Genomic DNA, 27,709 nt, shown 5'->3' on the forward strand with positions numbered 1-27,709 from the left:
CGGAACCGGAACGTCCTGTTTCATTAACCAATAGGAATGCGGCTAAGACCGAAGAGGTTGGTCTAGAATCCTCGGTTAGCGAATGGGAGGGAGATTCTTACGCCTGCAGTGATCCATGGCTCCACCCCTAGCTTCCATTTCTGAACTGAAGGGACGCCGCCGCTCTCGCGTATAGCCCTCGCCTTTTTTTATACACACATTTAAGTAAATAAACTAGGTTATCTGTCGTAAGTTAGGACCATTTCCTAAAGGTAGCGTAAATCAGTAGTCCCCGTTCATCGTGGTATGCTGTTTGAGTAGTAGCTAGAAGTGAAGCTAGCATTTTATTCCCCATTTTAACTTTACTAAGCGGCGTTTTCCGCCGTTTTTTTTTCTTTTCGCCGCCCCGCTCACTCTACCCCCTTGTGTGTGAGTAGGGGCCTGCAACGTTGGTTTGGCCACGAGGCGCGTCGGTACAGTTGGAACAGGGCGATGGCGGAGTTCGGTAACGGACTGGCGGAGGAATCTCTGCTAGATTCAGACCCCGGACATCCCGAGCTGGAAGACCCGGGTGTCGGTGACGAAGAGCCGGGATTAGAAGAGGGAGAGGCCGCAATTGAAGATCCGGTAAGTGAAGGGCATTGTTTCTAAAGTGGAAACCCACATGAATACCGAGACACTTTGTGGTCGTGGCGGAGCAGCTAGTAAAAGCAGGTGAACAATTTGTTGATTTTTTTTTTCATCCTCCACACGAATCTTGGGTCACATGCCGTGTGCGTTACTGCTATCGCCAGGTCTGTGTTAACCGCCATTGTGGTTCACGCAGTGCAGTAGAAATGGGTGGTGACATGCGTGGTGTCGGCAGCCATCTTGGCGCAACAGCGACGCCAGTTTCTCTGCGCCAGAGAGCAGCTCGAGCCGTTTGTGGGGGGTGGGGGGTCCTTGTCGCGAAAAAATGCGAGACGGAGATGCAGGAGACAGTAAGGGGCGAGGGTAGGACAGGCCGCCGCCATTAGCCGCCGCCGCTGTGCGAGTCTACCTCCTTAAGAAGGCGACCTGCTAACGGTAATGACCTCTTTTTATTCCCTTTTACCTTTATCATTTAACCGGCTGTGGCTGCTGCATTTCAAGCGCCGGTTTGCGCACACGCGAGCGAGCGGCCGCAGGTTATCGTTAGCTTAGCAAGCCCGACCATTAAAGGCTGCGGATAAAATGACCAGCGGACCTGTCAGCCGTAATCAGCAGTCACGAGATGAAATGCGGCATTTGCACCTCAAGCTGCTGGGCCTAACAGCAGCTGGCTTAGTAGCCGTGAATATTAAGCATGTGATAACGGGCTAACATGCTAGCGGATTTTAACAAAGCTGGTGTGGCAGTGGCAGACGTGCACCTGACCATCTTTGTCGCCTATTTTTCAGCCGACAATGGGGGTAGAGTCGTGAATCGCTGCTTGTTGGTGCACACCCTGTGTAATTGTTGAAAATGTAAAATTTGCATTAATCAGCCCAGTTAGTTGGTTTTTTTTAAACATGCATATATATATTATTATTATTATTATTTTTCCCTCGTGCAGCTAACACACGAGTGCACAATGGCTGGGATTGTCTTGAGTGACCAGGTGAGGGTTTTGAGGATGTCGGCCAGTGAAAGCGTGGCGTACAACGCAGAAGAAAGGGGCTGCGGTATTTGAGGGGCTGGGTTTGCATCCTTCAGTGTTTGGCTAGAGCAAGGAGAGCAAGAGAAGGGAGGGGAGTGAAAGAGCTTGCACTGAATATGCGACAAGACGAGACAAAAAAAGGGACAGAGAGAGAAAAATTGGAGTCGCAACGTGCCAGCGGTGGATGGCTCATCCCAGCGGTCCTGCTTTGAATGTTGATCACTTCCCATCCATCCATCATCTCAGTGTTGGTGATATGTGTCAGAGCATCAGTCGCGTGAATACACGCCGACCGAGAAATGATTATGTCTTTATTAGCGTGTGCAGCGAGTCGCTGTGCAGTTTTATAGCCCGCTGCGGTGAGAAGATCTGAATTTATTACAGTCCGTCTGTGTCGCTGCACCCAGTTTCACAAAGAGCTTTTTCATTACAATCCTGTCAGTAGTTCTGGATCGAGCTGGAGTGACTCCCACTGTGCTGCAGTGCACCACTGTCAGACAGGAGGGTCCACTTCCACATGAGGGCACAGCCAGCTCACTGTTTATCTAATAATAATAATATAAGTTTATTGGCATTATTTAGTTTAGCGGGATTGACCGCAGATCTCTTCATCATCTCGCTGCTTCATCTTTCCAAAATGGCTCTCCAGCAAAAATAAACACATTTTCTTGGAAATTAATATGCATATGACCATGTAGTGATGTATGCTGTTCCAACATAAACTGATAACAGAAGTTCATTTTTAGGCTAAGGTGGCATTTTTGTTATAAATATATTTTTGCGTTGTAAGCACTTAAACAGTGAATGTTACCAAGTTTGGACATGATGTTTTTAATCATGTGGACATTTGAAGTGCTGTTTGCCAACACTGCTTTCGGGCTGGATACTTAACCTTGGTTGGTAACCTTTTCGTTTTGTGTGTGTGTGTGTGTATATGTATATATATATATATATATATATATATATATATATATATATATATATATATATATATATATATATATATATATATATATATATTTTTTTTTTTATTTCTGCTCACGCATATCTTGGCCTGGCGGTCCTCTTTGTAGTGGCTTTAAAGTCTGCTTTTGACTTGGGGGAGGTACCTACTATTAAATTTAGGCAGGATGGCAGGGTATACTGCAAAATGTGGGGCATGAGAATAACTATAGTGCGCATGCAGCAGTGCAGGACTAGATTGAGGGTGCACTTAAAGGTGGAAGAAGTCCCAGTACAGGGTTTTCCCTGAGATTATCTAAGGGGCTTAGATCCTGTCTGGGATCTGGGGTTGGAATGTTGGTCTTATTCAAAGTCTGGATCATGTTTTTTGACTGTTGTTGTTACCATATTTGGATTTTTATTTATTTATTTATTTTAAAGCTGGTAATTCTTGTCGGTCACACATGTTAATATTAGTTTGACCCAGAGCTGGTCCTGACCTCCATGGAGCCAGAAACTTGTGAGCCATTTTAAATGTGAATTATTACACAGTTCCAGCTACAGTGCTTTATAGAGGGGAATTATGATGTAGGTGTTTAAAAATGCAGCAATCCACACAGAGAGACCAATTAATTTGAAGCTATGTAAAGCAGTATTTTGCAATTGCATCACAACCAGAGTTTATTAACACAGAGATGGTTAACCTGGTCATACGGATTGGTGACTATTTTGAGGCTAATTTCCCACCATGTTTCAGCTTGTTTCATATGATGATTGTCTATAGAATGGGTGAATACCAACTTTGTGTGTATTTAGTTCCTGCAATAGGCAGGAACTAAATACACACTGAGATTTGATTCTGTTGCCTGATATGTATTGCTGTCCAAACAGTATTATGTTGCTATTCAGAAAGTGCAGGTTTGTTATCACAAACACACACACACAACCTCCCACACATCTTCTCCCAGTTGTAGTTTATAAACGAAGTTGCCCTTTTGGCGTTTTTAAATGTAGCCTCATGTATACCTGGGTTATCAAGACAAGCTGGACAGTGATGCACTGCAGTATCTACTTCATCCTCCCACTGAACCTGGAAACACTGACATTCCTTTTTGACATGTGGGGAAGCACTTCATGCTGCTAACGTTTTTACTTTTACTCCAAGTCCTCTCTTTACATTTGTTTGGCTTACAGCGTCCTCGGAGCTACTTGCATTCTTTCCCTAAGACTTTTTGTGGTTCTGCCTAAATCTTGCACATATGGATTTTACGACTTGTAGCTGATATAAAGTCTCTCTTTATACTGAGGTCATGTCACGGTCACGGCACCATTTCTTTTGCTATTTTGCCAAATGGGTGCCTAAAAATATTTTCAGGGTGTGCACACACTAGATCCCTTTCTGATTTATTCATTAAATCATTTTGGATTTGGAAGTTGGTGAAGATGGATCCAGCAGTAACTGGCATTGTGATATTGTGTTGAGCTGTGCACATGATGGACTGACGGCTCTGATGGAATCTGTGTCTGTGCTGCAGGAGCTGGAGGCAATCAAAGCCCGAGTGAGAGAGATGGAGGAAGAGGCAGAGAAGCTGAAGGAGCTACAGAACGAGGTGGAGAAACAGATGAATCTGAGCCCCCCACCAGGTGCGTCTTCTTTTTTTCCCCTTCCAAGGCAGACGCCTTCATTTTCCCCCCATCTGTCCACATTTGCCTTCTCGTCTCGTTCTGCCCCATAATCATTTGTCTTATTGTCTGTTGTGTGCTCGCTTAGAAATAATCTCACTTAGTAAATGTAAATGCTACACTCATTTTCAAGCAGTAACCCCATACCAGTTTAGGATGTGCATTAAAATATGGGTTCACTTTAATGCTTGGTTAAAGTACATTATTTTAATATTCAATTCCATGTTTTTAACCCTCAGAGATGATTTTTTTTTTTTTAAATGCAAACAAAAAAACTTATGTTCAGTCCCAGTTTGCAATGCTCTTATGTCCAATTTTATAAGGTTAAATCTAAATAAATGATAAAATAGTTTACATCCATCAGAACTTTATATAATGCACGAATCTGAATGCGTGTCTGTGTCAGTATATTTATGTTGCTTAATTGCCCCATGTGAAGAAGAAACTATGATTTTGTCATTCTTGTGTAATGACAAAACTCGTGAATCAATTGTCAACTCCATTTTTGCCTTTATACTAGGGCTGGGCGATATATCGAGTTTTTAAAAAATATCGATATATTTTCATACGAGATATAAGATGTGACAATATCGTTTATATCGATATAGTCTATGTTACGTTATAATTATACTTGTGGAGCCACAAGTTTGCCTCTCTTTCGTCCACTTTTGTCTCTACGCAACGTTACTCGGCCTCGCCTCTCCTTCACTGAATACAACTCCTCCTCCCCCATAGCTTCACCTGCAGGCAGCGAGCAGATGGACACGGCAAATCTCCGTTAGCGAGTTGTGGGGGTGGACGGCGTCAACGTGTTAGCGAGCTAACGAGCTAACCACGCTAACGACATGCAGCCCACAGGGGTTGCACGGACTAAAATCCTTTCATTTTCTCAAAAGTTGACAGCGCGCCTTATGTATGAATTCTGGTTGTGCTTACTGACCGCGAACCGATTTTAGGTGGTACACAGCGCTCAGCAATCTGTCAAAAAAATGTTTTACGACTTTGGTAAGCTACGGAGCTGCAGCGCTTGATGAATTGGCGGAGCATTACGGCTACCGTAGTCTGGAGCCTCGCGGAGTGATACGTACTGTGCTTCGACGTAATATTATGTGTATAAGGACCATAAGAGACATGGTTACGAAGTGGATTTCAAACTCAAGGCTGTCAGTCACGCAGTAGAAGTTGGGAACAGAGCAGCTGTGAAATCTGTCTTTGTTATTATGCTCAGCGTCTGTTAGTTTACATTTTGACGGCACAATTGTGAGCTTTTTGTTATGCACAAAAACATTGTTTTCTTTTATTTATGGAGCATTATTATTTAATAAATGCTGATAATTTATTTTTGAGTAATTTCTTCATGTAAATCTATGCTGTATGTAAATAAAAATGCCTGTGTGACATCTGGGACACAGCTTTGACTAAGAACTCTCTTTTTGTTCTTAACTTATGGCTTTAAAAAAATATCGAGATATATATCTTATATCGCCACCCAGCTAAAAAAAATATCGAGATATGAATTTTGGGTCATATCGCCGAGCCCTACTTTATACCATCCATTTGATCTCATCTTTTCATGGACTTTTCGATTGTAGGTGCGCTACATCTCACATTTGGAGTTAAAAGCAGTAATTTGTCCTAATATGTGTTTCATTTCAATGTTGTTTCCTATGTAGATTTATTCTGTACTCTCTCCTCTGTGCAGTTGGCCCTGTCATCATGTCCATCGAGGAAAAGATGGAGGCAGATGGCAGATCTATTTATGTCGGAAATGTGAGTAACTCTTTGTGTCATGCAGATTCTATTTTGGCCACATTGTGTCTTGATTCTTGTTGTCGTGTCTGACATAACATTATGGAGATAATATGACGGGGGGAAAACCAGTTGTGACACTGAATCATAAGTACTGGCCCTATTAAAATCACGCTCCCGTGGGTTTCCTATTTTTTTTTTTTTTTTTTTTTTTTTTTAGAGTCTGTGCATAGAAATCACTTTGTGCCTTTGATCAATCCTGCAACCAGTACAAACTTTATTCAAGGTGTTATCACTTTGGACTCTTACTAAGTATTTAAGCATTCGTGATACTCTGAAGAGTCTTTAAACTAGGGCTGCCACAAACTATTATTTTGATCGTCGACTAGTCACCGATTATTTTTGCGATTAGTCGACTAATCAGATCATGCATCCATTGGATGTACAGCTTATTGCACCAGCATGCATCTGCTCTTATATAACTATCATTAGCTTACAGCTAGTGTTTAAGATCTGTGCAAACTAATAATAAAGACAAGATGATAGTTTATTAAATTTTAATGAAATTTGCAGATTGTTTCGGTGGAGTTTAATAAACTCCTTGCTATCTAAAATATAACAGGACACCGGAGTTTATTCTCCAGCATCTCACACTTCTGATAATCAGTTGTCTGCTTGACGTTTATTCAGCTGTGTAAAAACTATAACTTTAATCTCAGCCAAACCGATTTACTCAGGAACAAATAAAATACAAAAAAAAGCCAAACAATAACATTTTTAAGTTATCTAAGCGACTTATATATCATGTTTAACCCGAGTAGCGAAAGACCGCGGTGGGTTTGAAAACTGTTTGCCGGGTGTCCGGTGTTCTTACGGGCTCTAGTGAGCCTTGCCCCCGGCTAGCTATCGAGCTAGTGGGTAACAGACGTCTCCGAAAACGTTGGAGCGCCTTTGAAAATATGTGGTGTCTTGATAAACCGAGCAGATATTTGAAGTTTACACAGCTACATTCTCGCCTGAACATATGTTAAATGTTTATTTTGTGACCCAGAAAGAATAATAAGAATAATATTAAAACTAACTGGCTGCTGCGATTGTTGGAAACTGAGCTGGGCTGCGCTATGAATTCTGGGACAGAGCTGCTACTTCTTCTTCAGGGTTTAGGGAACACCTTCTGTTTCCAATCTCGGACAATAAGGCTACATTCACACTGCAGGCGAAAGCGCATCAAATCCGACTTTTTTGACCCATATCCGATCATGGTATGACCGTGTGAACAGCACAAATCCGATCTGGGTCACTTTCGTATGTGGTCCTGAATCCGATACATATCTGATGTTTTAGAAAGCGACTGCTTTTTGAATGGTCACGTCGCATTAAATCAGTCTTTTACATCACTGACATAAAACAGATGCCAATTATCAGTGCTGGAGAAGACATTGTGAATGCTTCCTGGTCATCCAGTGTAGATGTTAGTGAAACTGTTGGGAAGACAACGTTGGAGAAACATGAACATTTTATTTGTACTGTATAATCTGCAGATTCTGACAGAAATCTGCAACTTTGGTCTGGGTCTAAACAGAGCGCGTTGTGTGTGAAGTCTTCTTTTGCACATGCGGGCTGCTTTGAGCGTTCACACTAAAGCGCCTTTGCTGTCACATTTTATTTGTAGTGTGAACAAGCAGACAAAAAAATCGGATTTGATCAAAAAATCGGAACTGAGCATTGAGACCTGCAGTGTGAACGTAGCCCAAGTCTGGTGGTTTGTGGGAATCCTTTGGGCGTATGCCTCACTGGTATCTCAGACAATTTTAAGGCAGCTTTTTACTTTTGACCTGGTTTTGTGTCACATTGTAAATACATTCAGAGTTAGTTTTTACTTTTGTGCTTTAATATTTTTGTTGTTGTTGTGTTTTTAATGTATAATACAGCGCTGGTGACGCAGCTGTCTTGATGCTAACACTTTTTTTAATATATTTTTCTGTCTGCAGGTGGACTACGGTGCTACAGCAGAAGAGCTCGAAGCTCACTTTCATGGCTGCGGTTCAGTAAACAGAGTCACCATCCTATGTGACAAATACACAGGGCATCCCAAGGGGTAATGATCAGAAATTCTACAGTGAAATGATATTATTGCATATTGGTAGCTGGATCAGTCAATTATGAGCACAGTACAATTATGAGTATGAGCACATTTTAAAAGCTTCTCTAGAGCTGGAAAGTTGATTATGATTCCTTTTATTCATTTCATATAAATCACCTGCAAATCAGTTTTATCCTTGGAAAAATATGTTTTTCTTTAGTAATTACAAAAGGGTTTTTTTGTAGTGCTTTCTTTGTTTATAGATTAGTTTTACTGTAGCCAAGTGATTGATTTTATTTCCCCCCCTGCAGGTTTGCCTATATTGAGTTTGCAGACAAAGAGTCTGTTAGGACAGCCATGGCTTTGGATGAGTCACTTTTCAGAGGAAGGCAGATAAAGGTGAGACATTTTTGAGGTTAAATATCTCAGCTCCTTGAATGAGGTGGTAGTGGTTTTTTTACAGTGTGTGGATCTGAGAAGTGTCAGTTTAAACCTGAGACTTTCTCACAGAAACATGATGATCGTCCATCTCAAAACACTTCGCAGTTGCAGCATGAACTTAATGGGAGCAACATTAGCAGCTACCTCACCAGTGCAGTAACAGGAGTACGGTTGACTACATTTAGCTGATGTGGTCATAATAGTCACTGGCCATTCTGCCTGTCATGGATAGGATTGTCCTGATTGGTTGCATGTCTACAAGAAGATTTTAATGTGTTTGTTGTTTTTTTTGTTTTGTAGAAATGTGGCTTTAGTGTCTGACCTTCAATTTATTGGCTCTTTTCTGGTCAGAGTTTCCCCAATATTGAGACTGGCCAGTCTAAACTAGAAGGTTCTCTGTTTTTCTTGCTGTGGCAGATGATTAAAAGCACTGATTTTAAAAATACAAAAACACAAAATTGAAGCTAAAAGGCAAGGTTGTTGAGTTTTTACTACGAATTAAGAGGAAACAAATTTCTTTCAGTGTGAAAGCACAGAAGACTGTTTGGATGTTGTGGTTTATGCAAGGTCCCCTTTTTCTTTAGGTGGGCGCTAAGAGAACAAACAGACCAGGCATCAGCACCACAGACCGTGGCTTTCCACGGGCTCGGTTCCGATCACGGGGAGGAAATTTCTCCTTGCGTGCACGCTACTACAGTGGCTACACACCACCTAGAGGCAGAGGACGGGCCTTCAGGTGAGCTGACACAGAGACATCGTCATGTCTGACACCAGGGGAGAGCACATCACCTGCATGCATCCCACTCACTGTTTGCACTGAAAGGGAGCACAGGAAAAGCAAGGCAGACAGTCATGATGAGCCAGAGTTGACACTACTGTTAAAGATGGATTACAGCTTCTTGTAATGTTTGGAATTTAGAGTTCCTGAGGAGGCCCCGTTAGAGAAGGCACCGGTAGTCTGGCAGAGGACAGGGATTTTAATAAAGTAAATAGACAACTTGCCTAATTAATTTGGGGCAGATTTTCAGTTTGCAAATCAGAAAATAATGATTGACTGGACAGAGGGCTGGTGGGTGACACTTGTCACGTCCCTCTTAATCTGAGCATGTGCTTGTCCAGTGTTTAAGTCTTTAAGATTAAAATTGATTAGTATAGAGAAGGTAAGTACAGAAAGGGCAAAAAGCCCCTTGTACACAGAGGTGGCCAATTTGAAAAGATTATCATGTACAAATCTAATTTAGTGAAGATGACATCATTAACTATCGTTTCCCCTCACGATTACAGCTTTTCTCAGTACCAGAGCTGACAACTGCACTGTACATATACGCTGTGTATCCTGGCAACCATATGAACAGCTAGTCATGTGATCGATCATGTGGGATTAAGTCCGCGCAATGCAGTAACAAAGTTTGATCAGATTGCCCACCCCTATCTGATACAGAAGTAAAAACTGTGCGAGCTGTGGCATAGAATTAGAAACACTCATCATGATATTATTACTTGTATATCAGTTGCTATACCCCCCCCCCCTTTTTTCCTCTTTATTTTATTTGGTTACATTCATAGAATAAATGAATGACGGTCACACATTGATGTATTCTGTAATAATAAAGGCAAAAACACAACATGTAGCAGGGCTAACTGGTTGTGGGATTCATTGCATGCTGCATCACATTACGACCATTTCAAGACAGGCTTACGGACTCGCTGCACACCACCTTCTTCCTCCCAGGCTGCACATGCACTCTGCATAAATTGGATCTGTTTGGGCCGCTGCCAATGAAGTTTCTGCAAACTTGACTGTAGTGGAAAGTTACTGGTGCAAAGCTGCATTACTTGCACTGGTGAGGTTTTTAACTTCTTTGGGCCACTAATTGTGCAGCAGCATGCAAACAATTTTTAATAATTGATGTTTGGGCTTTGTGATGGTTGATTCGCTCACCTGTAGCACTGGTTTACTTAAACACAGCATTTATCAGCAGTGGTGTAGTGAACACACTGATGATTGTGTTGTCTGGAAAATCCAGCAAAGTCAGTTTACTGTTATGTGGCTCTGTAAAGAATGAGAGAAAAAGCCTGGTGTTGATCAGTGTGTTGTGCACTGGGATTCTGGTGGCTCTCTACATGCAGTATTTTCACAGTTGCACACAACATCATGATTTTGATGAGCTCCACTTCAGAGTTCTGCTTTGGGGTCCTGTCAGTGGGTTGTTGTGCATCTTGTGCTGCACATGGAGGTAGTCTCTGCAGACTTGGTCACAGTGCAAGTTTGCAGCATTTTGTAGTTACCATTTTCCACCTGGGGCGAAAGTCTTTAAGATCTAGTGTTGCAAAAGTAATGAGTTCATTCTGAGTGTTGTCTAAGGAGCTTGGAAAGAGAAGCGTCTGGACTTCTTTGAGTTGCTTGAAGACATTTCACCTCTCATCCAAGAAGCTTCTTCAGTTCTGAACTGAACTGAAGAAGCTTCTCGGAGTAGAGTAGAGCTCAGTCTGTGGAGCCATCTTGTATTTTTTTTTCTTTTCTGTTGAGACTGAGAAAGGAGGTGTGGTGCCAAACGCGCTGATCAGCATGCCAACTTCTTCACATCCACTCAGATTTAAGACTGAGAGATTCTGATTTGATTGCCTCTGCAAATCATCTGGAACCTTGAGGGCCTAGGCTCTTTCTTAATACTAGATGTTTAACAAACAACATGTTCCAGTAGAAAGCTGCTGTAACAATGAATCCATTTGCCAAGTTCTTCTGACAGGCCCTATTTAGCCTATTTTATCATGTGATTTTTCTATTGTTTCATTTTTGCCCTTGGACTTAACTGGGATATTTGTGAAATGATTCCCCATTTCAGCAAGGCTGCTTTTAAATAACCGCAGGAAAGGATTCCATCTCGATTTGTTCCTGTGTGTGAGAAAGTGTCTGAACCTCAAGGTCAGAATCTCTCTAATCAGTCTGTGTACTCACTCGAGCCACTCCCACACATACCAAGAAACCCTAACCCTGATAGTTTACTCACTGGGATTTGGCCTGCGTTGCACGACAAGGCACACAAAGACTTGGGCAGAAACTGAGAGGATTGTATGTTAGATGAAGTCTCCTGAAGTTGAAAGCACTCATAATGAAGTGTTTGCAAGCTGAAAAAAGTGAAAGGAGCCTGTAAACGTTATTTGACTTTAAAAGCTTTAAGTGAGCTTGGGCCTCCAGTCGTTCCAGTCACGTTATCTGAGGTTTTAAATATGCTGCTCATTTTGACTCACATTAACTATGTATAAATATTTCTGTGGTTTCCATCTGTGATTTGATGTAATTAATAGACTCAGAGTGATAGAAACCCCCCTCTTGGGTATTACTGGTAATACTACAGTGTATCATCTTATTATCTTACAGCCTTGGTTCACGTGTAACAATCAGCCACAGAGCAGCTGAACTGGCCTCGATAGCAGAGGCGAGCTGAAGAGCTGTGCGTTTGCTACATTGTGAATTCATCACTAGCCTGCAGTTCATAGTCATCCTACCAAGTTTCACTGGTGCCTTGTATTGCTGTGGGAAAGGTCCATGGTGAACAAACGCGTAGCTAAAAGTCTTTGCATTGACCTGTTGTAAGCTTGGGAAGATTTCACAGCCCGTGTGACGTCTGTAAGTCACGCGTGTTTCGATTGGCTTTGTTTTAGAAGAAGCAGAGATTTTATCAAAGCCCCGCTTTGTGTTCTGTTCCTAATCTGCACCTGAAACCCCGACAGAAAGCCAGAGCACAAAGATGATCAATCATGCTAACGTGCACTTAATTGACCTCTGGCTGCACAAAGTCTTTTCTCTGATATTGCCTCCATTAACATCATCCTCATCTTCCCAAGCTGCTGTGGTGAAAAGCCAAGATCTTGATGTGAGCCAGAAGACGCACGTACTGAGTAGATGATGTGGAAGAACCTGTTGTTTGTGCCTTTTGTTGTGGATGTCCTTGCATGTACATGACCCCCCACCTCCCCCTCTCCTCCTCCTTAACCACCTCCTCCTCAGACATGGCACACACCTTCCAGCTCAGTTTCAGCCTTCCAGCGTTCACTCCCAGAAACGAAGGTTCATTACTGCAGCCTGACTTCAGCATTTAGCCCATCAACCGCTGGACTTTTGAGTCCCAGTGTGACCTCTTTGTGTTTGTGCTGCTGAGTGTGTGTGTGTGTGTGTGTGTGTCTGTCTCACTGCCGCCTGGCTGTGTATCGGGTGGTGATGCGTGCAGAATAATAGTGCAGTTTATGTCGCTTTTTAACTGTGAATGTTTGTGTGCACTGTGTTGCTGGGGGTATATGTGTGGTGCTGTTTGTCCTCAAGGTCTTTCCCCACAGTGACCCCAGAGGCGGCTCTCGTACAGAGAGACACACAGAGAGAGAGAGAAAGAGGGCGAGAGAGTGCCTTTGCTGTCCCCTCACACCCACACACTAATCATTTTATCTGGAAATTAAACACTTTTCCTCTCTTGACAAAGCTGCTTTCAGCTTCTTTCACCACTATTCTTCCACACTGATTTGTTTCTAAGATCAAAGGCACATTTTTTTTTTTTTTTTTTAAAGATGTCTATTTAGTGATTTGTGAACACTGTCCTAAACACACTGTTTTTCTTTATTTTCTTTTATTTTTGACGTAGGTCAATATATTCATTCCCCGTTCACTTTACTTCCAGGACTGAAATTCAGACCCTTCCTCTGCCCACAGTCGCACACATGCACATATTTATTTACTACATCGCACCAGGAAATTGGTGTCCGTCTTCTTAAGCCAAACAGAAAAAACTCACCCTCTTTTTCTCTCTCTTTTCCAGGGGCCGAGGGCGAACAACATCGTGGTATTCCCCTTACTAAACACCCTCCCCCCCATCCCAAATACTTCCTTACTATCAAACCTCTCCCCCTATTTCTGTTCCCATATTAAAAAAATACAAACACACACAATGAAAAAGTCCTTTCCCTTTCCCCAACAATAAAAGAAGAGAACCCCAGAAGAGAGAAAAAAAGACAAAAAAGGAAAAAAAAAAAACAAAAAAAACCAAAAACACACTTCTCCTGGACAGAGAGACTGGCTGGCCGCAGTGTGAGATTGTGTGTGAGCGTGCTTGTGCAGAGGTTGATGCGGTCACCCCTGGTAAGGTATACATTGGCCTCTTGGGGGAGGGAGGGGAGGATTACTATGGCAGTGTTTGTTTGTTTTGTTTTTTGTTTTTGGAAGAGGGAGGAAAGGTGGGGATGAGGTATCTGGGGGGGGATGATGGTATCTCAATCTCAGGCTGCAGATGTGTCTCCTTTGGTCTGGCTGTGACCTCCTGCTTTCACACCATCATCAACACAGCCCACCCACTCACCACCGCCTCCACAGCAGGGGGGGGGAAGAGAGAAAAAAAAAACATACACAAGAATACACATTGTTCTCTTTTTTTTTCTTTTTTTTTAATGTAACATAGATATGTGAAACTTACTTTAGCTATCAAATATTTGTGTTACGTTTGTGGTTTGGAGTTTGTCATTACCTGCTCGCACCCTCTCCGACCCCTTGTGTGTCTCCCATTCTCTGCCCCCTCTTAACCCTCCTCCCCCCACCCTTGATTTATTTTATTTTTTTCTAACGTTTCCTTCCCTCCAACCTCTCTTCCTTTCATCACAACATGGATTATGTTGTGTGCTGTCAGCTTGATCTGTGGACAGTGATGGACCTTCAGTGTTCAGTGGAGTTGTATTTCTTTTTGTTTTGGGGTGTTTTTTTTGTGGGGGGTTATTGGTTGTGCTGCCACATCCTTGCCGCTCGTCCATCCTTGTCACCTTCAACTCAGGCATGGCTACAGCTCTTTCTTTTTTTTTCTTTCCTTTTTTTTTGTTGTTTTTTGTAAATTCTTTTGACAGGCATCTACTGTTTTTACTCTTTATTTTCGTGCAATCCCTCCCCCTCCCGCCCCTTTGTTCTTCCCCTCCTTCCCTTTGTGCACCTTGTCCCCTCCCCCCTCCTCTCTCTGTATATTAGACCACTTCTTGTCGTTTCAGGTTTCAGGACCAGTGGAGGCTGACAACCCCTCCCCAGGTGGCGCCGGCCCCTCCCACTGTCTCTGCAGCATCTCTCTCTCTCTCTGCTCCCGCTATGCACACTCACCCCATCCTGTCAGTGTGGGGGGGCGGGGGAGGGGGACAGGGCGACCACAGGCCCACCGCGGGGGGCATTTACTACAACAGCAAACGCTGATGACGCTTTTAGTCCTTTTCACACTTCAAATGTCTCTCACACACACACACACACACACACACACACACACACACACACACACCTGTTCAACATGCACCGCAGCACACGGCAGTACAGATGGCACTTAACAGGCAGCCAACCCAACACATGATTTATATACAGAGAGCTGAAGCCAACATAGCTGAGTGGCAGGCAGGTTTGCTTGAGAGCGAGGAAGGCAGGACCAGAGACGAGGGTGTTTTTTGGGGCGCCCCCTTTCTCTGACTACGCGCAGTGCAGTCACGGCTTGTCTGAGGAAGGCCGACGAGCTAACAGCATCGATTATTAATTAAATGAAAGGAGTGGGCTGGAGTTGTTATTTTAGAATGGGGGAAGTCAGGGGTGGGGTTTGTGTGGAGACTTTTTTTTTTTTTCCTTTTTGAAAAGGGGAAGGGGGTTTGAACAAATGTTTTGCTTCTTTTTTATTTTTATTTTTAACCCATGAGTCTGTAATTAGAAAAAAAAAATAAAAAAATTGTGTAAAAAGTAAGTGTGCATGTGTGCGTTTATTTGAATTTTACACCAATTCAAGGTATTTAAATGTAATTAACAGTATTCAGCATGCATCATTTAGGTGGTACTTCCAGGAAGTAATGGGAGGTGTGGCTTTATTTTCAGAATGAATCATTTCATTCTAGTCAGTCATTAAAATACCAACAGCTCTTGAGGTTATGAGGCGTGACGTTACTTGGGTGTATAATATACTGTGTATATATATAATGTCCAGCAGTTGTGCAGCTTTGTCCAGGCTGACTGGGCTTTCTGTTAGACCCAAGTTGACTGCATACTACTTCCCCCATGTCATCACAGGTCCCTCAGTAGGGGTTTACTACAAAAGTTCCACTGTTTTTGTATGGCGTTATTTTTGTGCCACTATTCTGAGCGCACGTTAAAAAAAATAATAAAAAAAATTTGCAGTTGCAAGTATTGCATTTTGAGGAGAAATTTATTTTGAAAACGTTTAGAGCACTTGTGCAAATATGTGATGTCTTGATGAATCGAGCAGATATTTAAAGTTTACACAGCACCATTCTCGCATGAAAATATCTTAAAAGTTTATTTTGTGACCCAGAAAGAGTAATATTTCAAACTCTGCCACTCTGTGCTCCTGCGCCACTGCCTCGTTTGAGTTTTGGACGAAATGGATTCTGGGATATTGCATTTCGTCACGTCGAGCTGATTGGAGACCAAAACAGCCAAACACGGTTTTTTTGCATCCAAGTCTGTGATTGACTGGTTTTGTGGCACAAATATAACTGTGTACAGAAAGGGTTGAGCGCGCACGGGCAGAAATGTTGAGAGCGCAAGCAAAACATTGGAGCGAGCGCAAATGCAAAAACTGAGCGAGAGGGGCTGTGTGTGTGTGTGTGTGTGGATAATAGCAAACACTGAAATACATTTTTTGCACGCAGCAATGAAGTTTGTTCACTCAAATTTAGCTTTTCTTCGCTCAAAATAAATTTCTCCTCAAAATGCAACAGTCGCAACTGCAATTTTTTTTTTTTTACGTGCGCTCAGAATAGTGGCACAAGAATAACGTCATATTTTTGTTCCAATTAACATTACAAGGGCCAGTTTATTTTGAGTGGGCAACATGACTGCCCTCTACTGCTGACATGAGGAAAAAAGGTCTTACAATGCATTCACTGTAGGATACAGGTCATGAGGAATGGTTTCTTTATTACAATGTTTACAGAGACTTTATAACAATTAGCTGCTGGTAACATCCTCTGACATGCTGTCCTCAGGTCTAGTTGCGTTTCTTGAAAGCTGAGGAGAAAAAAAAGGACTGCTGCATTTTATTTGAATAAAGAGAAATTTTTAATAATACTAGTTCACAGGTTAATTTGGTCTCGTGGTATTTCAAAGTCCTTACCTTTTCTTTTGGTTTTCTTCTTCATGATTTTCTTCTTTTTCTTGGGTCGTGGGTTATCCCCATCCTGCACGTACACAGAAAATGCATCAAAACCACATTAAGACTGTAATCTAAATAAAACTGAGCCACAAAGCTACCATTCATACTGTACAAAGATGGGCCTGTTAGCAACACTTTGTAGCTACTCATGGTGCCCAGGACAAAATCTAAACATAGCACATTGATTTTCCAAGACTTCCTAAATACACACAGGGGTTTTTCCACATCTGCAGGCAGGAGAGAAGACTATCGGCAAGAGGCTGAGCGGCCATTACTCTGACTTATTAGTGCTTTTTATGACAGCAGACAGTTAAGACAGGAAACAGAACAGAGCCACAGCATGCCAAACCTATGTAGGCACGAAGTGTAGCTGTTGCCAGCAGTACTGCACCAGACAACTGAGTCACCACAGCACTCAGCATTTTAAGGTAAACATTCCAAACCTCTTGAAAATATTCAACTGGAGCCTTCTGTCCGATTGTGTGCTGGTAGCAGCTCAGGTTTAATCCCAGTCAGTATAAATGATGAAGTCTCAGTTCGGTTTAGAGATTAACCAATAAACAAGGCAGAAGCTCAAAATCAAAATACAATAACGCAAACACACCTGCATCGCCTCACCACCGGTCAGAGCTGTGATGTCACCAAAGTGTGTTATACTGCTCAGCTGGTTGGACATGGCCATCATGCCCCTCTTCTTGGTGTTCCTCTGATGCTTCGGCACATTGAGACGCACCATCATCGACTCCTCGTAGTTCTTCCTGTGTTGAGGTAAACACATACCATTTACACAAACCACCAAGCAAAGAAAAAAGAAAGATGATGCTGCAAGGTCTTGCTGAAAGACCCCTCAGCACCGTATCACCCCAGTAGAGCTCTTTACTCTGAGACTGCTGGTTTACTTGCACTTCCCAGGACATTTAAAAGTATAATGGGAGGCAGAGCATTCAGCTTTCAGGCTCCTCTTCTGTGAAACCAGCTCCCAGTCTAGATTTTATGTGATTATCCACCTCTATGCATTTAATTATTAGTTGTTATTAATCTCTAATGTATTTTGACTTGTCTTTCTCCCTTCACTCTGAGCCTGGTTCTTCTGGAGAGTTCTTCCTTTTTAAGGGATTTTTTCCTTCCCACTGTTGCCAAATGCTTGTTCACAAGGCCTTCTCTGACTACCGGGTTTTTTTCTGGATTATTGTAGGGTCTTTAAATCACAATATGAAGTACCCTGAAGTGACTGGTGGGATATTCTGCTGTATAAATAAAACTGAATTCAATTAGAAGTTTATCTCACAACACTTCCCATCTAAATCAAGTAGCAGACATTATGACCACCTAACACCCATCTGTGTGTAAAGTAAATGAGCAGGAACCTGTGGAGCTCCTCGCGGCTCTCCCGCTCGCTCTGGAAGTCCCGTTTGTCTCTGATCTCCTCTGGGGCGTCGCTGTACTGCTGCCTCAGCTCCTGGATCACAGAACTCCGGAGTGCTGCTTGTCGATGACGCTCCAGCTTGGCCTTCTTCTTGTCTGCCTCTGTCATGTCACCATCTGGATGTAACGGGTTTATTTTTTGGTTAACAAACAAGCAGGAGAAAGAAAAAAAAATAAATTATAAGCTTGCTATAACAATCCCACCCCCCACCCAAAAAACCCCAACAACAACAAAAAAGAACCTAACAAAAAACCCCAAAGCAGTATTGAAGTACTTTATAAAGCAGACCGGTAACATTACCATAATGCACTGGGGCAATCTTTGGTGGTATATATTTCTTGCCACTAGAGTGGGCTGCTTTCTTTTCTGAAGCTGCCTCGTTCTCCGTTTCGTCTTCAGACTCAGATTCACTGAGCTGCAAAAAAACAAACAAGCATTTATCTTTCCTACTAATACAGGAAGCTGATGTTTGGATGCATGTGTTTACAGTTTGATAATGTGACTGGAAAAGAAGGAACCGGAGCCGTCGTGTTACTCTGGTCTTACTTTGCTGACGAGATTCTCTGGATTGGGACGCAGCTGCAGTGGGTCATTTTCAGCTGAAATCAACAAAAGCATCAGACACGGTTACGCCTACCATAAGTGGATAAATGCAAATCTTGCTGTGCATTGAATCTGATACGCATCCTTTCAGTCAAAGCTTTCTTAGACTGCACAGTTCTGAAAATCTGATCACTTCGGTCTTACCTAAACTGCCGGTAACAGCCGTGCGCACGAGTTTATCAATCTGATACTTCAGTTTGTGGTCTAGAGGTCGCATCTTCTCCAGGATCTTCAAATAAACAACAACAACAAATCAAGATTAAAATAACACATGTTGACTGCAGAGAAATCGAACAGCGTCACTTTTACAGCCTCTTACCGTTCTGATTGTGACCACTCGGTCTAAGGCATCACTGTCTTTTATTTTGCCTCCTTCCGTCTTGATGCTGATCAGGTGAGTGAGGTCCTGGAGATAGAAGAGCAGCAGGTGGTACCGAAGGTCCAAAAAAGACAAACCCTGCAGGAGGAGAAGGCGGACAGATGGTCAGAAAGGCCTACAGACTGCACTTCTTTCCCTGACCTAGAGAAATGAGAAATCCTGCAGGAAGTGTGTCAATACTTTTATTTAACACAGCCTCATTAAAGAGGATGCATCAGTCTTGCCTGCTCCTTTCAAACCAAACTGCACTTTGGTCAGATTACCGTAAAGACTGGACCTGAGGAGAACTAGCATTTCAAATAGTCGTTACGCACCTTCGACGTTTCCAATGCCCCATCTTTGACTTTAGTCAGCAGCTCACGGACAAGACCCGTCACCGAGGCCACCTAAAAACAAAACTTAGATTTATCTCTTTATTACGGCCACAAACACACATTATTTCTGAGTTAAACTAAACATTACGGGATTATTCTTTTTGTTTTTAAGTTCTTACCTGTTCAGTGAGATTATTCAGCAGCTCTACAGCTTTGGGCAAATCGCTTTCAATCAAATCCTAGAAAGCAGTTAAATTACATGTAAGAGATACAGTATCCGAATTTGTAAACAGTGTCCGTACTGAAATACCAGCTGTTCGACATAAAGGTTTGTTAGCTAGTGGCTAGCCCGGCTAGCCTGACGAGCTAACAAACCGCTGTGGTCCTCTTTAAAGCACCGAGAAGCGTTTTCGTATATTTGTACATACTAAAGTATAATGTTCTGTATGTAAACACGATATAACGGCTTAATATATAACAAGGAGGTAACTCAATTTCACTCACGTTGTCAACAGGAGCAGCCATTTTAACGCCACTGTACCCTACGGAAGCCGCAGCGGGACAACAGTGATAGCTCTAAAACGGTTACAGATGTTACTACTGAGTGAGGCAAAAGAATGCGACACCAGTAGCTTAAATCACTTCTATATTACATCTATCCATCGTGTAGTGTTTTACATACTGAACGGGCCTGGGTGTTCAACAGGGCCCGTCAGCAGTGGCAAATTGATGTAATCATTTTTAAAGCACACCTGATTGTATTTGTTTTGAGGAGATCGGGTAAAGGTGCAAAGTTTGGTGTCTGTACATAAACAGCTGCTGAAATTTGAACTTGTTAGATTTGCTGTGCCCTGTGAGTCTGCAGAGCATCCTTGGGGGAAGCATAACCAAGCAATAGTTCAGGGTTCTCTGATTCAGCCCAATCACAAGTTTGATCACAATCAGAAAATTGAATCAAATCTTAAAAGTGGAGAAAGTGTCTGTCTCCTCAACCCCACACGAGAGCTGATTCCAAAATGGCATCACAAGGAAGCCCACTAAGTTCAAATAAAATGCTCTGACTGAAAATAGGATATGATTAGGTAATCGTGATATGATGGAGATTGGTTATTTACGAGCATATGTGAGGATTTTCACAGAACTGAATAAAGATAGGGGACCAGTATGATCTATCGCTCTAGTCCCAGTTAATACTCTCCCTGTGGCATTTCAGATCCGCTGAAGGCTTTTCAGAGAGCCATTAGAACAACATAATATGGAATAAAAGCAATCCAGCAGTCATCCAGGATTTCATGGTTTTAACTGGATGTTAGTGATTTGGGTTTCTCTCCGGCCGTGGAGATAAATATAACTGGGTGTCATCTGTATGCAGTAGGGATGGGTATCGTTTAGGTTTTATCCGATACCGGTGCCAAATCGGTACTTTTGAAACTGTGCCGGTGCTTAAACGGTGCTCGAACCGGTGCTTAAAGAATGGAGAACACAAACTTTGTCCAAAAACCTCTCATGTTCAGCTGTTTTTTGTTTTGTTTTTTTGTAAAAAGATAACAATGTTAGCCTTTTCTGCAGCTATGGGGCATATATGGTATGACTCTTGGCTGGAAGCAGTGCTTAAACAATGGAAAAAAAAACACAAACTTTGTCCAAAAACCTCTCATGTTCAGCTGTTTCCCACTTTTTCTTTGGTCATTTTAGCCTTTTTGGCCAGGGTGAAGGGAGTATCTGCCATCAAACAAGAAGACAGCCGCATGTAGCTATGATGATGTTTGCTAGTTCACCTTACATGCATTAATGTAATAACGTGGTTAGCCTACTCAACGTAAATTACACTCGAACAACATTAAGCGACTCATGCAGAGAAGAACGGCTGCTGCTGCATCAATATCCTCATCATTTCTGCTACACTGGCAGGGCTAGGGGCCAGGACTCTATTCTTCGGGTTTTTGGGGGATGTTGCTCCGGGTCCGATAATTGGCAACCCACCCAACGTGCACGGTGTGAGGTCTCGCAGCAACCTATCAAATACGGCACATTTCTCGGCTTTTAAAAAAAACGCTATGCGTCGCCAGGTGTTTCATCGGATTCGAGGTGTTACCTCCTTTGACAGTATCACAGTATCAGCTTAAAGCACTTGTTGCTGCTGAGTTTGCATATTTTGCTGTGAAGTACAACCAGACTTTTGACCGCTTCGCCTTGGACATTTTTAATCTGTAGCTCTGCTCTAACTGAACGTACGTACCTGGCCCCGCCTACTATCCTGGGAAACGTAAAATGATTGGCTAGAAGTGTATCACAGCTCAGGAAAAAAAAAGCACCGAAATAAAGCACCGAAATGTGCGCTGCTTTTCGGTCTGGTTACTACCGTTTATGTCAGAACCGGTGCCATCATGGCACCGGACACCGGTACCCATCCCTAGTATGCAGTGTTGGAGTGGCTAAGGGTTGTATGTATACCATGAAAAGCACCGGGCCCAGCACAGGACCCTGAGAACCACCATGAGTAACTTTAAGGTGTAAAGAAGGCTCATCGTCTTTATAAACAATTTAGAATCTATTCAAACAAGTGCCACACATTTTCTTTAATCCCAGTGACGTTCCACTCTCTGTGCTCTCATTGTGTTGTGACCAGTGGTTTGACATTGTGCTGAGGTCCAGTGTGCTGTGTCCGTGTTATGGTGACCTAGAATTCCTGATGGAAACCCATCAGATATGATCTGCAACTGCATCAAGGCTTCTTCATCATCATCATCATCATCATCGCCTTTATTTATAAAGCACTTTAAAACAAAAACAGGCTTATAAGAAGGAGTTAAACAACACCAGCCTCAAAGCCTTAAATGTTGATGGTTTTGATGAAGTTACTTCAGAGAAGCTTGTCTATTGCTGTGAAGAAGGCTTCAGAAAATTATTCCTGCTGTTCTCCATAAAACTCTGCAATAACTCTTGTTTCTGTGACGGATGAACTCACCTGTCCGGCACAAGAATCCACACACAAACTTCTGCATTACAGCTTCATTCAGCTGTTTCTTAGATTTAGAGTGTTTACATTATTTCTTAATCCAATTTGCACTACTCTCTTGCACAATCACAGTCATACTATGTACTATGTATGTGTATATATGTGTGAAATCTTTGCACTAGTATTTTATTCTTTATCCAGCTGCTGTAACACAATAATTTAACCTTATGGGATCACTTAAGTATCTGTGCAGAGGAGATGGTGTAAATGTAAAAGAAATGGGAACACTTCTTTGTTTCTTTTTGTTAATTTAAGTGTGTGTGTGTGTGTGTGTGTTTGTGTGTGTGATAGAGGGGGAGAGAGAGAGAGAGAGAGAGAGAGAGAGAGGGGAAGTGATTGTGATAATTGAGGGCCACCTGTCTATCTCCTGTCTTTCAGAGCACTGTCAGCCACACAGCCTGAGGAAGACCTAAAGAGTATCCTGAGAGTTTGTGGAGCAATCGGTCATGGTAAGTGAAACTGTAACTTTGTGAATTTGTGGAGAAATTTGAGCAAATCGGTGAGAAATGCAACCTTACCGAAGCGTCAGGGAAGACGAAGCGCGCAAGAGATTCGACGTTTCTTTGAAATCATGAGGAAGAAGAGCTCGACAGTGGCATGAAATAATTTACTCTTTCAATATAGTTTGTAGTCTATGATGCAAAGACTGTACGTTTAAAAGAGAAGAGGGAGGGTAAAGAGAAGATGGCAATAGCAGCTTACAAACTAAGGCTCACAGCAGTGCTGTCAGAGTGTTTCCACGGTTTATTTGTAGTTTAATTTATTATGATGCTGTTTGATTTTGTGTTAGGGTGTATCTGAGTGTAGTAACCTTTAAAATAGAAGAACGTGTGTACTGTGGCAGAAACATCCCCATTTACCATCAGCGGTGGAAGAAACACTGAAATCTTCTTTCTGAAGATGCCACACCTAAATAACTTCTTTATCCGTCTTACATCACTCAAAAAAAAGCAAGCAGGCAGTGTAAGGTTGAACGAACGAGCATGTTCAACGTGTAGCATCAGGACAGAATGTGTGACCGCGTAATTAAGCAAGTCAGTGTTTTGTGTTGCTGAAAGTTTGTTTTATATATTGTAGTTAATTGACAGCAACATTCAAGCAGTATATGTATTTTTTAATGCTTAAAGTATTAAATGAGTGTTGGAAGTAAACCGAATCTTCCTCTGTCTTCTTCTACAGATGTCTGATTCCAGGGTGTCCTCGGTCATCCAGGAGTGGGTGAGCTCCTTCCCAGGTCAGGTGCACAGCCAGACCCTCAATTCTGTTGCTTCCAACTCGGCTGCTTCCACCAATCAGATGACGCAGATGGACATGATCTCGTACGGCCAGTCTCAGGGGATGATAAGGGGGGGTGGCGATGACAGAGGGGCCGAGCAGATGATGGGACTATCGTACCTGCCGTACCCGCCGTCCTGCCTTGGCAGCGCCGCCAGCCCGGTGAGCACAAACCACCACCAGAGCCACGCCAGTACTCAGCAGGTGAGAGAAGCATTTAACAGCAGGTCACGAAGTGTTTCATACAAACCACACTCACCCACCCCACTCTCCCACGGCTTTAACGCATGTGTGCTGCTCACTCCAGGACTTCTCCCCCTTCCTCCTGCCCACTCTGCGGGCCCCGGTGACCAAGAGGAGCATCAGCAAGGATAGCGCAGAGTACCGCCTGAGGCGTGAGAGAAACAACATCGCGGTGAGGAAGAGCAGGGACAAAGCCCGCAGGAGGATCCTGATGACCCAGCAGAGGGCCGGCCAGCTGCAGGAGGAAAACCAGAAGCTGCAGATGAGGATAGCACAGCTGACACAGGAGCTGGACACTCTGAAACACATCCTGTCACAGCGGCACCTGCAGGCAGCCGAGGAGGGAGCAGCCGGGCAGTCCAGCATCTGAGCACAGCCCGAAGCCTCGTTTGTACCTGATGTTAACGTCTGATTACAGGCTTCACAGTGTGCCTCAGTAAGGCCTGCGAGAGTCACAGTGAAGCACCTGTTCGAGCATTTTCACCAACAAACATTTGTGATCATGACAAAGTCACTTAGAGGAGGTAATGCTGGGTATAAAAGTGGTTAACTGTAGTTTTATATTGTAAAGGAAACCATAGCTTACTGGCAGTGTTGTAGCTACTATTTAGTACACTGATGTCCACATTTTTAATTGTTCTCTTACCCCCAAACTTTACATTTCTGCACCTCACATGTTGAGCGTAAAAGATTCAAAATGGCAAAATGAACACTTCCAATCTGCTGAGAGCTTTGATACACTCTGACACATTCAGGGTCACACAAAAGGAGCACTAAATGTAGCTTCTCATGACAAGCACCCAAGATTATCTGCTGAAGTAGACTAACGCCTTCAGACAACTCGTTTTGTGATATATAAATAAAATGAACTGAAGTGAATTATAATGACTGCTGCAGGAGGTGGGCTTTATGATCTGTATGTAACTAATGCTAACCTGCTAACCTGATGCTACTGTTAAAGTGCATCCTGTTGTACTTTTGGTAGCTAAGCTAAGCGTTAGTTAGCTAAACCTTACCAAACCTTTGCTTTAAAATGAGAGTTTATGGGGTTGTAAAGGCTAATAATGATAATAATAACAACAATAATATTATAGTCAAAGGAGCTTGGAAAGAAAAGCGTCTGGACTTCTTTAAGTTGCTTGAAGACGTTTCACCTCTCATCCGAGAAGCTTCTTCAGTTTCACCTCTCGGATGAGAGGTGAAGCGTCTTCAAGCAACTTAAAGAAGTCCAGACGCTTTTCTTTCCAAGCTCCTTTGACTACGATGATCTGGATGACTGAGAACCTTCACAGAAATAATATTATACCATCCTCCATTTTTATTGAATATAGAACATGTAGATACACTGGCTACTGATACACCTCCTGTGATTGGACAATCAAAGTCAGTGAGTGTAGTTTAGTGTAGGAAAACAGCATGTTTTGTTGGAAATTAGATCAGTAGAAAAATGAAATCAATTGGAATAATAAAAGTTTGGCTAGTAAATAGCCTCAGTAGCTGCACAGCAGCGTTTTTAGGTACTGTTACTCTTTGGTCTGAATGTAGAGGCTATTTATTTTCTAATGCAGGAACTTGAGGCACACAGCAAAAAAAGAAAAAAAAAGAGACAGAGTCAATAGCGAATTTTAGTCATGTGATGGAGGACTTGAGTTTAAACTAAAATGCAGGTGTAGATATAATAAAAGGTAAAACAGTGCGCTGAAGGACACAACCTGGTCATTTGTTTATCTCCAGATTGGAAATGGTGGTTCCTGTTCACATATGGGTATAACTCGTGGACCCCTTTAAACAACGGGGGGGGGGAGAGTCCCGCTATGTGCGTTGGACCGGCAGGATATGATTTGATTTAATAAACATTGCCTAATCATCTACCTGACTTTTACCGTCTTCGTCAGAGCTGATTGTAAGTGTTGTTGCCCAACGGAGTTGCACAACAACCTGTGGTTTGAAGAGGATTCGATGAAACAGAGAAAAGAGCCTCTCTCTTCTAAAATACAGCATCAATCACCAGTAAATAGAATAGCTGTGACTAAATACATGTGTGACTACTTGAAATGTTTTCAAATGTGTAGCGAGTAATACACTGTTAAAGTGAAAAGTTGCAGTGCTGCCTTATGTTTTTTTTAAAATAAATAAATGATTGCTTGTGCCTATATGAAGTCATTGTCCTCTATGTGTCATGTTATCTGAATACACACACACACACACACACACACGGGTTGTAGGTTGAGGGGTTCCTCAGATACTCTGTGCAATAGTTGCAGAGCCACTCCTCACCCTCTTCTGCCTTATCTAACACAGAGTTGTGTAAATGATGCGTCTCATTGGTCCTCCGGGGCATCCTTCACCCGGGGACACGGCGTACGCCTGTCACATTATTTACCATAAGTTGTCTACCCACAGAAACGGACGTCATTGCCATGGACCGTTGTGCACCAGCGGTTTCCCTTTGTGGGATGGGCAAAGATTTCGACACAGCGGAGGACGGAGATGAGGAGCGCAGAGATAGTATCAGTGTTTTGGGCTGCCAGGGCCTTCCTGTGGCTGTGATGGTAGTGAAGGGACACAGAGATAGGAGCCAGAGAGGAGGAGGAGGAGGGGGTGGGGTGACGAGCCAGACCCTTAAAAAAATGTATTAATTTTTTTCATGGTCCTGTATAACATTTCAATAGTAAAAACAAACCATTTGCTTTTTCCCCCTGAAGAAATTCAGATGTATTTTTATGTTTTACACATATTCAAAACTTGCAAAACACGACTGATAAGTGGGACCGAATGAAGTGGTATGGGAAAAGATTTTTACACAATAGGACATGTGTCAATAACCTCCTCGTAGAGGCTGACCTCAGTTCAGCACTTGAAGGCTTTATTAGACACATAAGGGCAGCAGAAAAATTATATCGGCATCATTTTAAGATCGTATCTCGTGGACACAGATTATACAAGTAACCCAACTTTGGTACCCTGATTTTGCTTGTTTCCCACTAAAACGATTTCAAAAGAGCAGTTGTGTAAATATATGCCCCCTGGGAGGGGGGGGGATGTGTAGAACTATCTTCATGTATTTGGATTTTAATCAGAAAGGACAGTGAAAGTGTGATGGGGGCTTCATGAAGCCTGCTGCGTCCTCAGAGGCATATGAAGATTTCTTGTGTGACCATGTCTGTTGAAATGTCCCACAGCGTTGTGTGGGGCAATCTGTGGTCCCAGGACTGCAACATCTCCACAGAGTGAAGAAAGACCGTATTTCACCTAATCCCTATCGCGTTACTCAACAGCTGCAGACCATACGAACCGCACAGCCCCACTGAAGTAGCTTCAATCTCAAAGCTGCTGCTGATCAAAGGTGTGTGTGTGCTTTCTGGATGGCTTGGCTGGACTTTTGTCTCCAGAGATCAACAACACGCACGCACACACAAAGCAGTATGATCTGTAGTCCAAATATGGCCAGGATGAGTGTTTCACCACTTGTTGCAGTACTTCCGCTCGCTGCGAAGCGCTGCAGTCAGAGATGCTGTTTCTTAGCTTTAGAAAGACTCTAAGGGCTGAGATCTATTGTTTTACTGGTCTCACTAAGACAATCAATAAGAGAAGGTGCTTTTATGACGCGAAGGCTAATTTTTCTACTTTATACCATTTGTTTTTATTTGATATCATTCACAGCTTCCAACAGAGGCCCTCTAACTGTTGAAAAGCTCACATGCAACACTTCAAGGGAAAGTGGAAGCTGTCGCCATTTTTGGTT

The 27,709-nt window shown here is 42.7% G+C and overlaps 3 protein-coding genes across 5 annotated transcripts; 2 read left to right on the top strand and 1 right to left on the bottom strand.

Annotated features, from left to right (window-relative positions):
- Nucleotides 1-123: 123 nt before the first annotated feature.
- Nucleotides 124-15,280, top strand: pabpn1 (poly(A) binding protein, nuclear 1). 3 transcript variants are annotated; one of them, XM_086306951.1, is made up of 8 exons: nt 126-251; nt 417-606; nt 4,114-4,222; nt 5,964-6,031; nt 8,002-8,108; nt 8,405-8,492; nt 9,119-9,270; nt 14,556-15,280. In XM_086306951.1, exons 2-8 carry the CDS (start codon nt 472-474, stop codon nt 14,749-14,751), a joined length of 855 nt encoding a protein of 284 aa, XP_086163077.1. In that variant the 5' UTR covers nt 126-251; nt 417-471; the 3' UTR covers nt 14,752-15,280. The 3 variants fall into 3 exon arrangements, with proteins under 3 accessions (XP_086163078.1, XP_086163077.1, XP_086163079.1); XM_086306952.1 differs by lacking the exon at nt 14,556-15,280 and adding an exon at nt 13,346-13,576 and having other exon boundaries at nt 124-606; XM_086306953.1 differs by lacking the exons at nt 126-251; nt 417-606 and adding an exon at nt 908-1,044.
- A 22-nt stretch (nt 15,281-15,302) lies between these two features.
- ngdn (neuroguidin, EIF4E binding protein) lies at nt 15,303-20,047 on the bottom strand. Its single transcript, XM_086306950.1, has 11 exons — nt 19,932-20,047; nt 19,607-19,666; nt 19,428-19,499; nt 19,054-19,191; nt 18,879-18,963; nt 18,678-18,730; nt 18,432-18,546; nt 18,073-18,247; nt 17,310-17,463; nt 16,667-16,730; nt 15,303-16,560 (listed from the first exon to the last, which is right to left on the bottom strand). Exons 1-11 carry the CDS (start codon nt 19,950-19,952, stop codon nt 16,541-16,543), a joined length of 957 nt encoding a protein of 318 aa, XP_086163076.1. The 5' UTR covers nt 19,953-20,047; the 3' UTR covers nt 15,303-16,540.
- A 2,714-nt stretch (nt 20,048-22,761) lies between these two features.
- cebp1 (CCAAT/enhancer binding protein (C/EBP) 1) lies at nt 22,762-25,075 on the top strand. Its single transcript, XM_086305214.1, has 3 exons — nt 22,762-22,895; nt 23,626-23,925; nt 24,029-25,075. Exons 1-3 carry the CDS (start codon nt 22,893-22,895, stop codon nt 24,332-24,334), a joined length of 609 nt encoding a protein of 202 aa, XP_086161340.1. The 5' UTR covers nt 22,762-22,892; the 3' UTR covers nt 24,335-25,075.
- Nucleotides 25,076-27,709: the final 2,634 nt, after the last annotated feature.

Source organism: Aulonocara sp. 'chitande type north' Nkhata Bay, linkage group LG9 (genome assembly GCF_057382095.1).
Source record: "Aulonocara sp. 'chitande type north' Nkhata Bay isolate Kocher_YH1m ecotype deep benthic linkage group LG9, A_spYH_male_GT1.1, whole genome shotgun sequence".
Classification (NCBI taxonomy): Eukaryota; Metazoa; Chordata; class Actinopteri; order Cichliformes; family Cichlidae; genus Aulonocara; species Aulonocara sp. 'chitande type north' Nkhata Bay.

Excerpts from the sequence above, each read along its gene's own strand:
- pabpn1 (XM_086306951.1), top strand. The coding sequence starts at position 472 with ATGGCGGAGTTCGGTAACGGACTGGCGGAGGAATCTCTGCTAGATTCA. Across the intron at positions 8,109-8,404 it reads TACACAGGGCATCCCAAGGG|GTTTGCCTATATTGAGTTTG; the intron begins GTAATGATCAGA and ends CCCCCCCTGCAG. Across the intron at positions 8,493-9,118 it reads TCAGAGGAAGGCAGATAAAG|GTGGGCGCTAAGAGAACAAA; the intron begins GTGAGACATTTT and ends CTTTTTCTTTAG.
- ngdn (XM_086306950.1), bottom strand. The coding sequence starts at position 19,952 with ATGGCTGCTCCTGTTGACAAC. Across the intron at positions 19,192-19,427 it reads GGGCATTGGAAACGTCGAAG|GGTTTGTCTTTTTTGGACCT; the intron begins GTGCGTAACGAC and ends CTCCTCCTGCAG. Across the intron at positions 17,464-18,072 it reads AGCCGCGAGGAGCTCCACAG|GAAGAACTACGAGGAGTCGA; the intron begins GTTCCTGCTCAT and ends ACCTCAACACAG.
- cebp1 (XM_086305214.1), top strand. Across the intron at positions 23,926-24,028 it reads GCCACGCCAGTACTCAGCAG|GACTTCTCCCCCTTCCTCCT; the intron begins GTGAGAGAAGCA and ends TGCTCACTCCAG.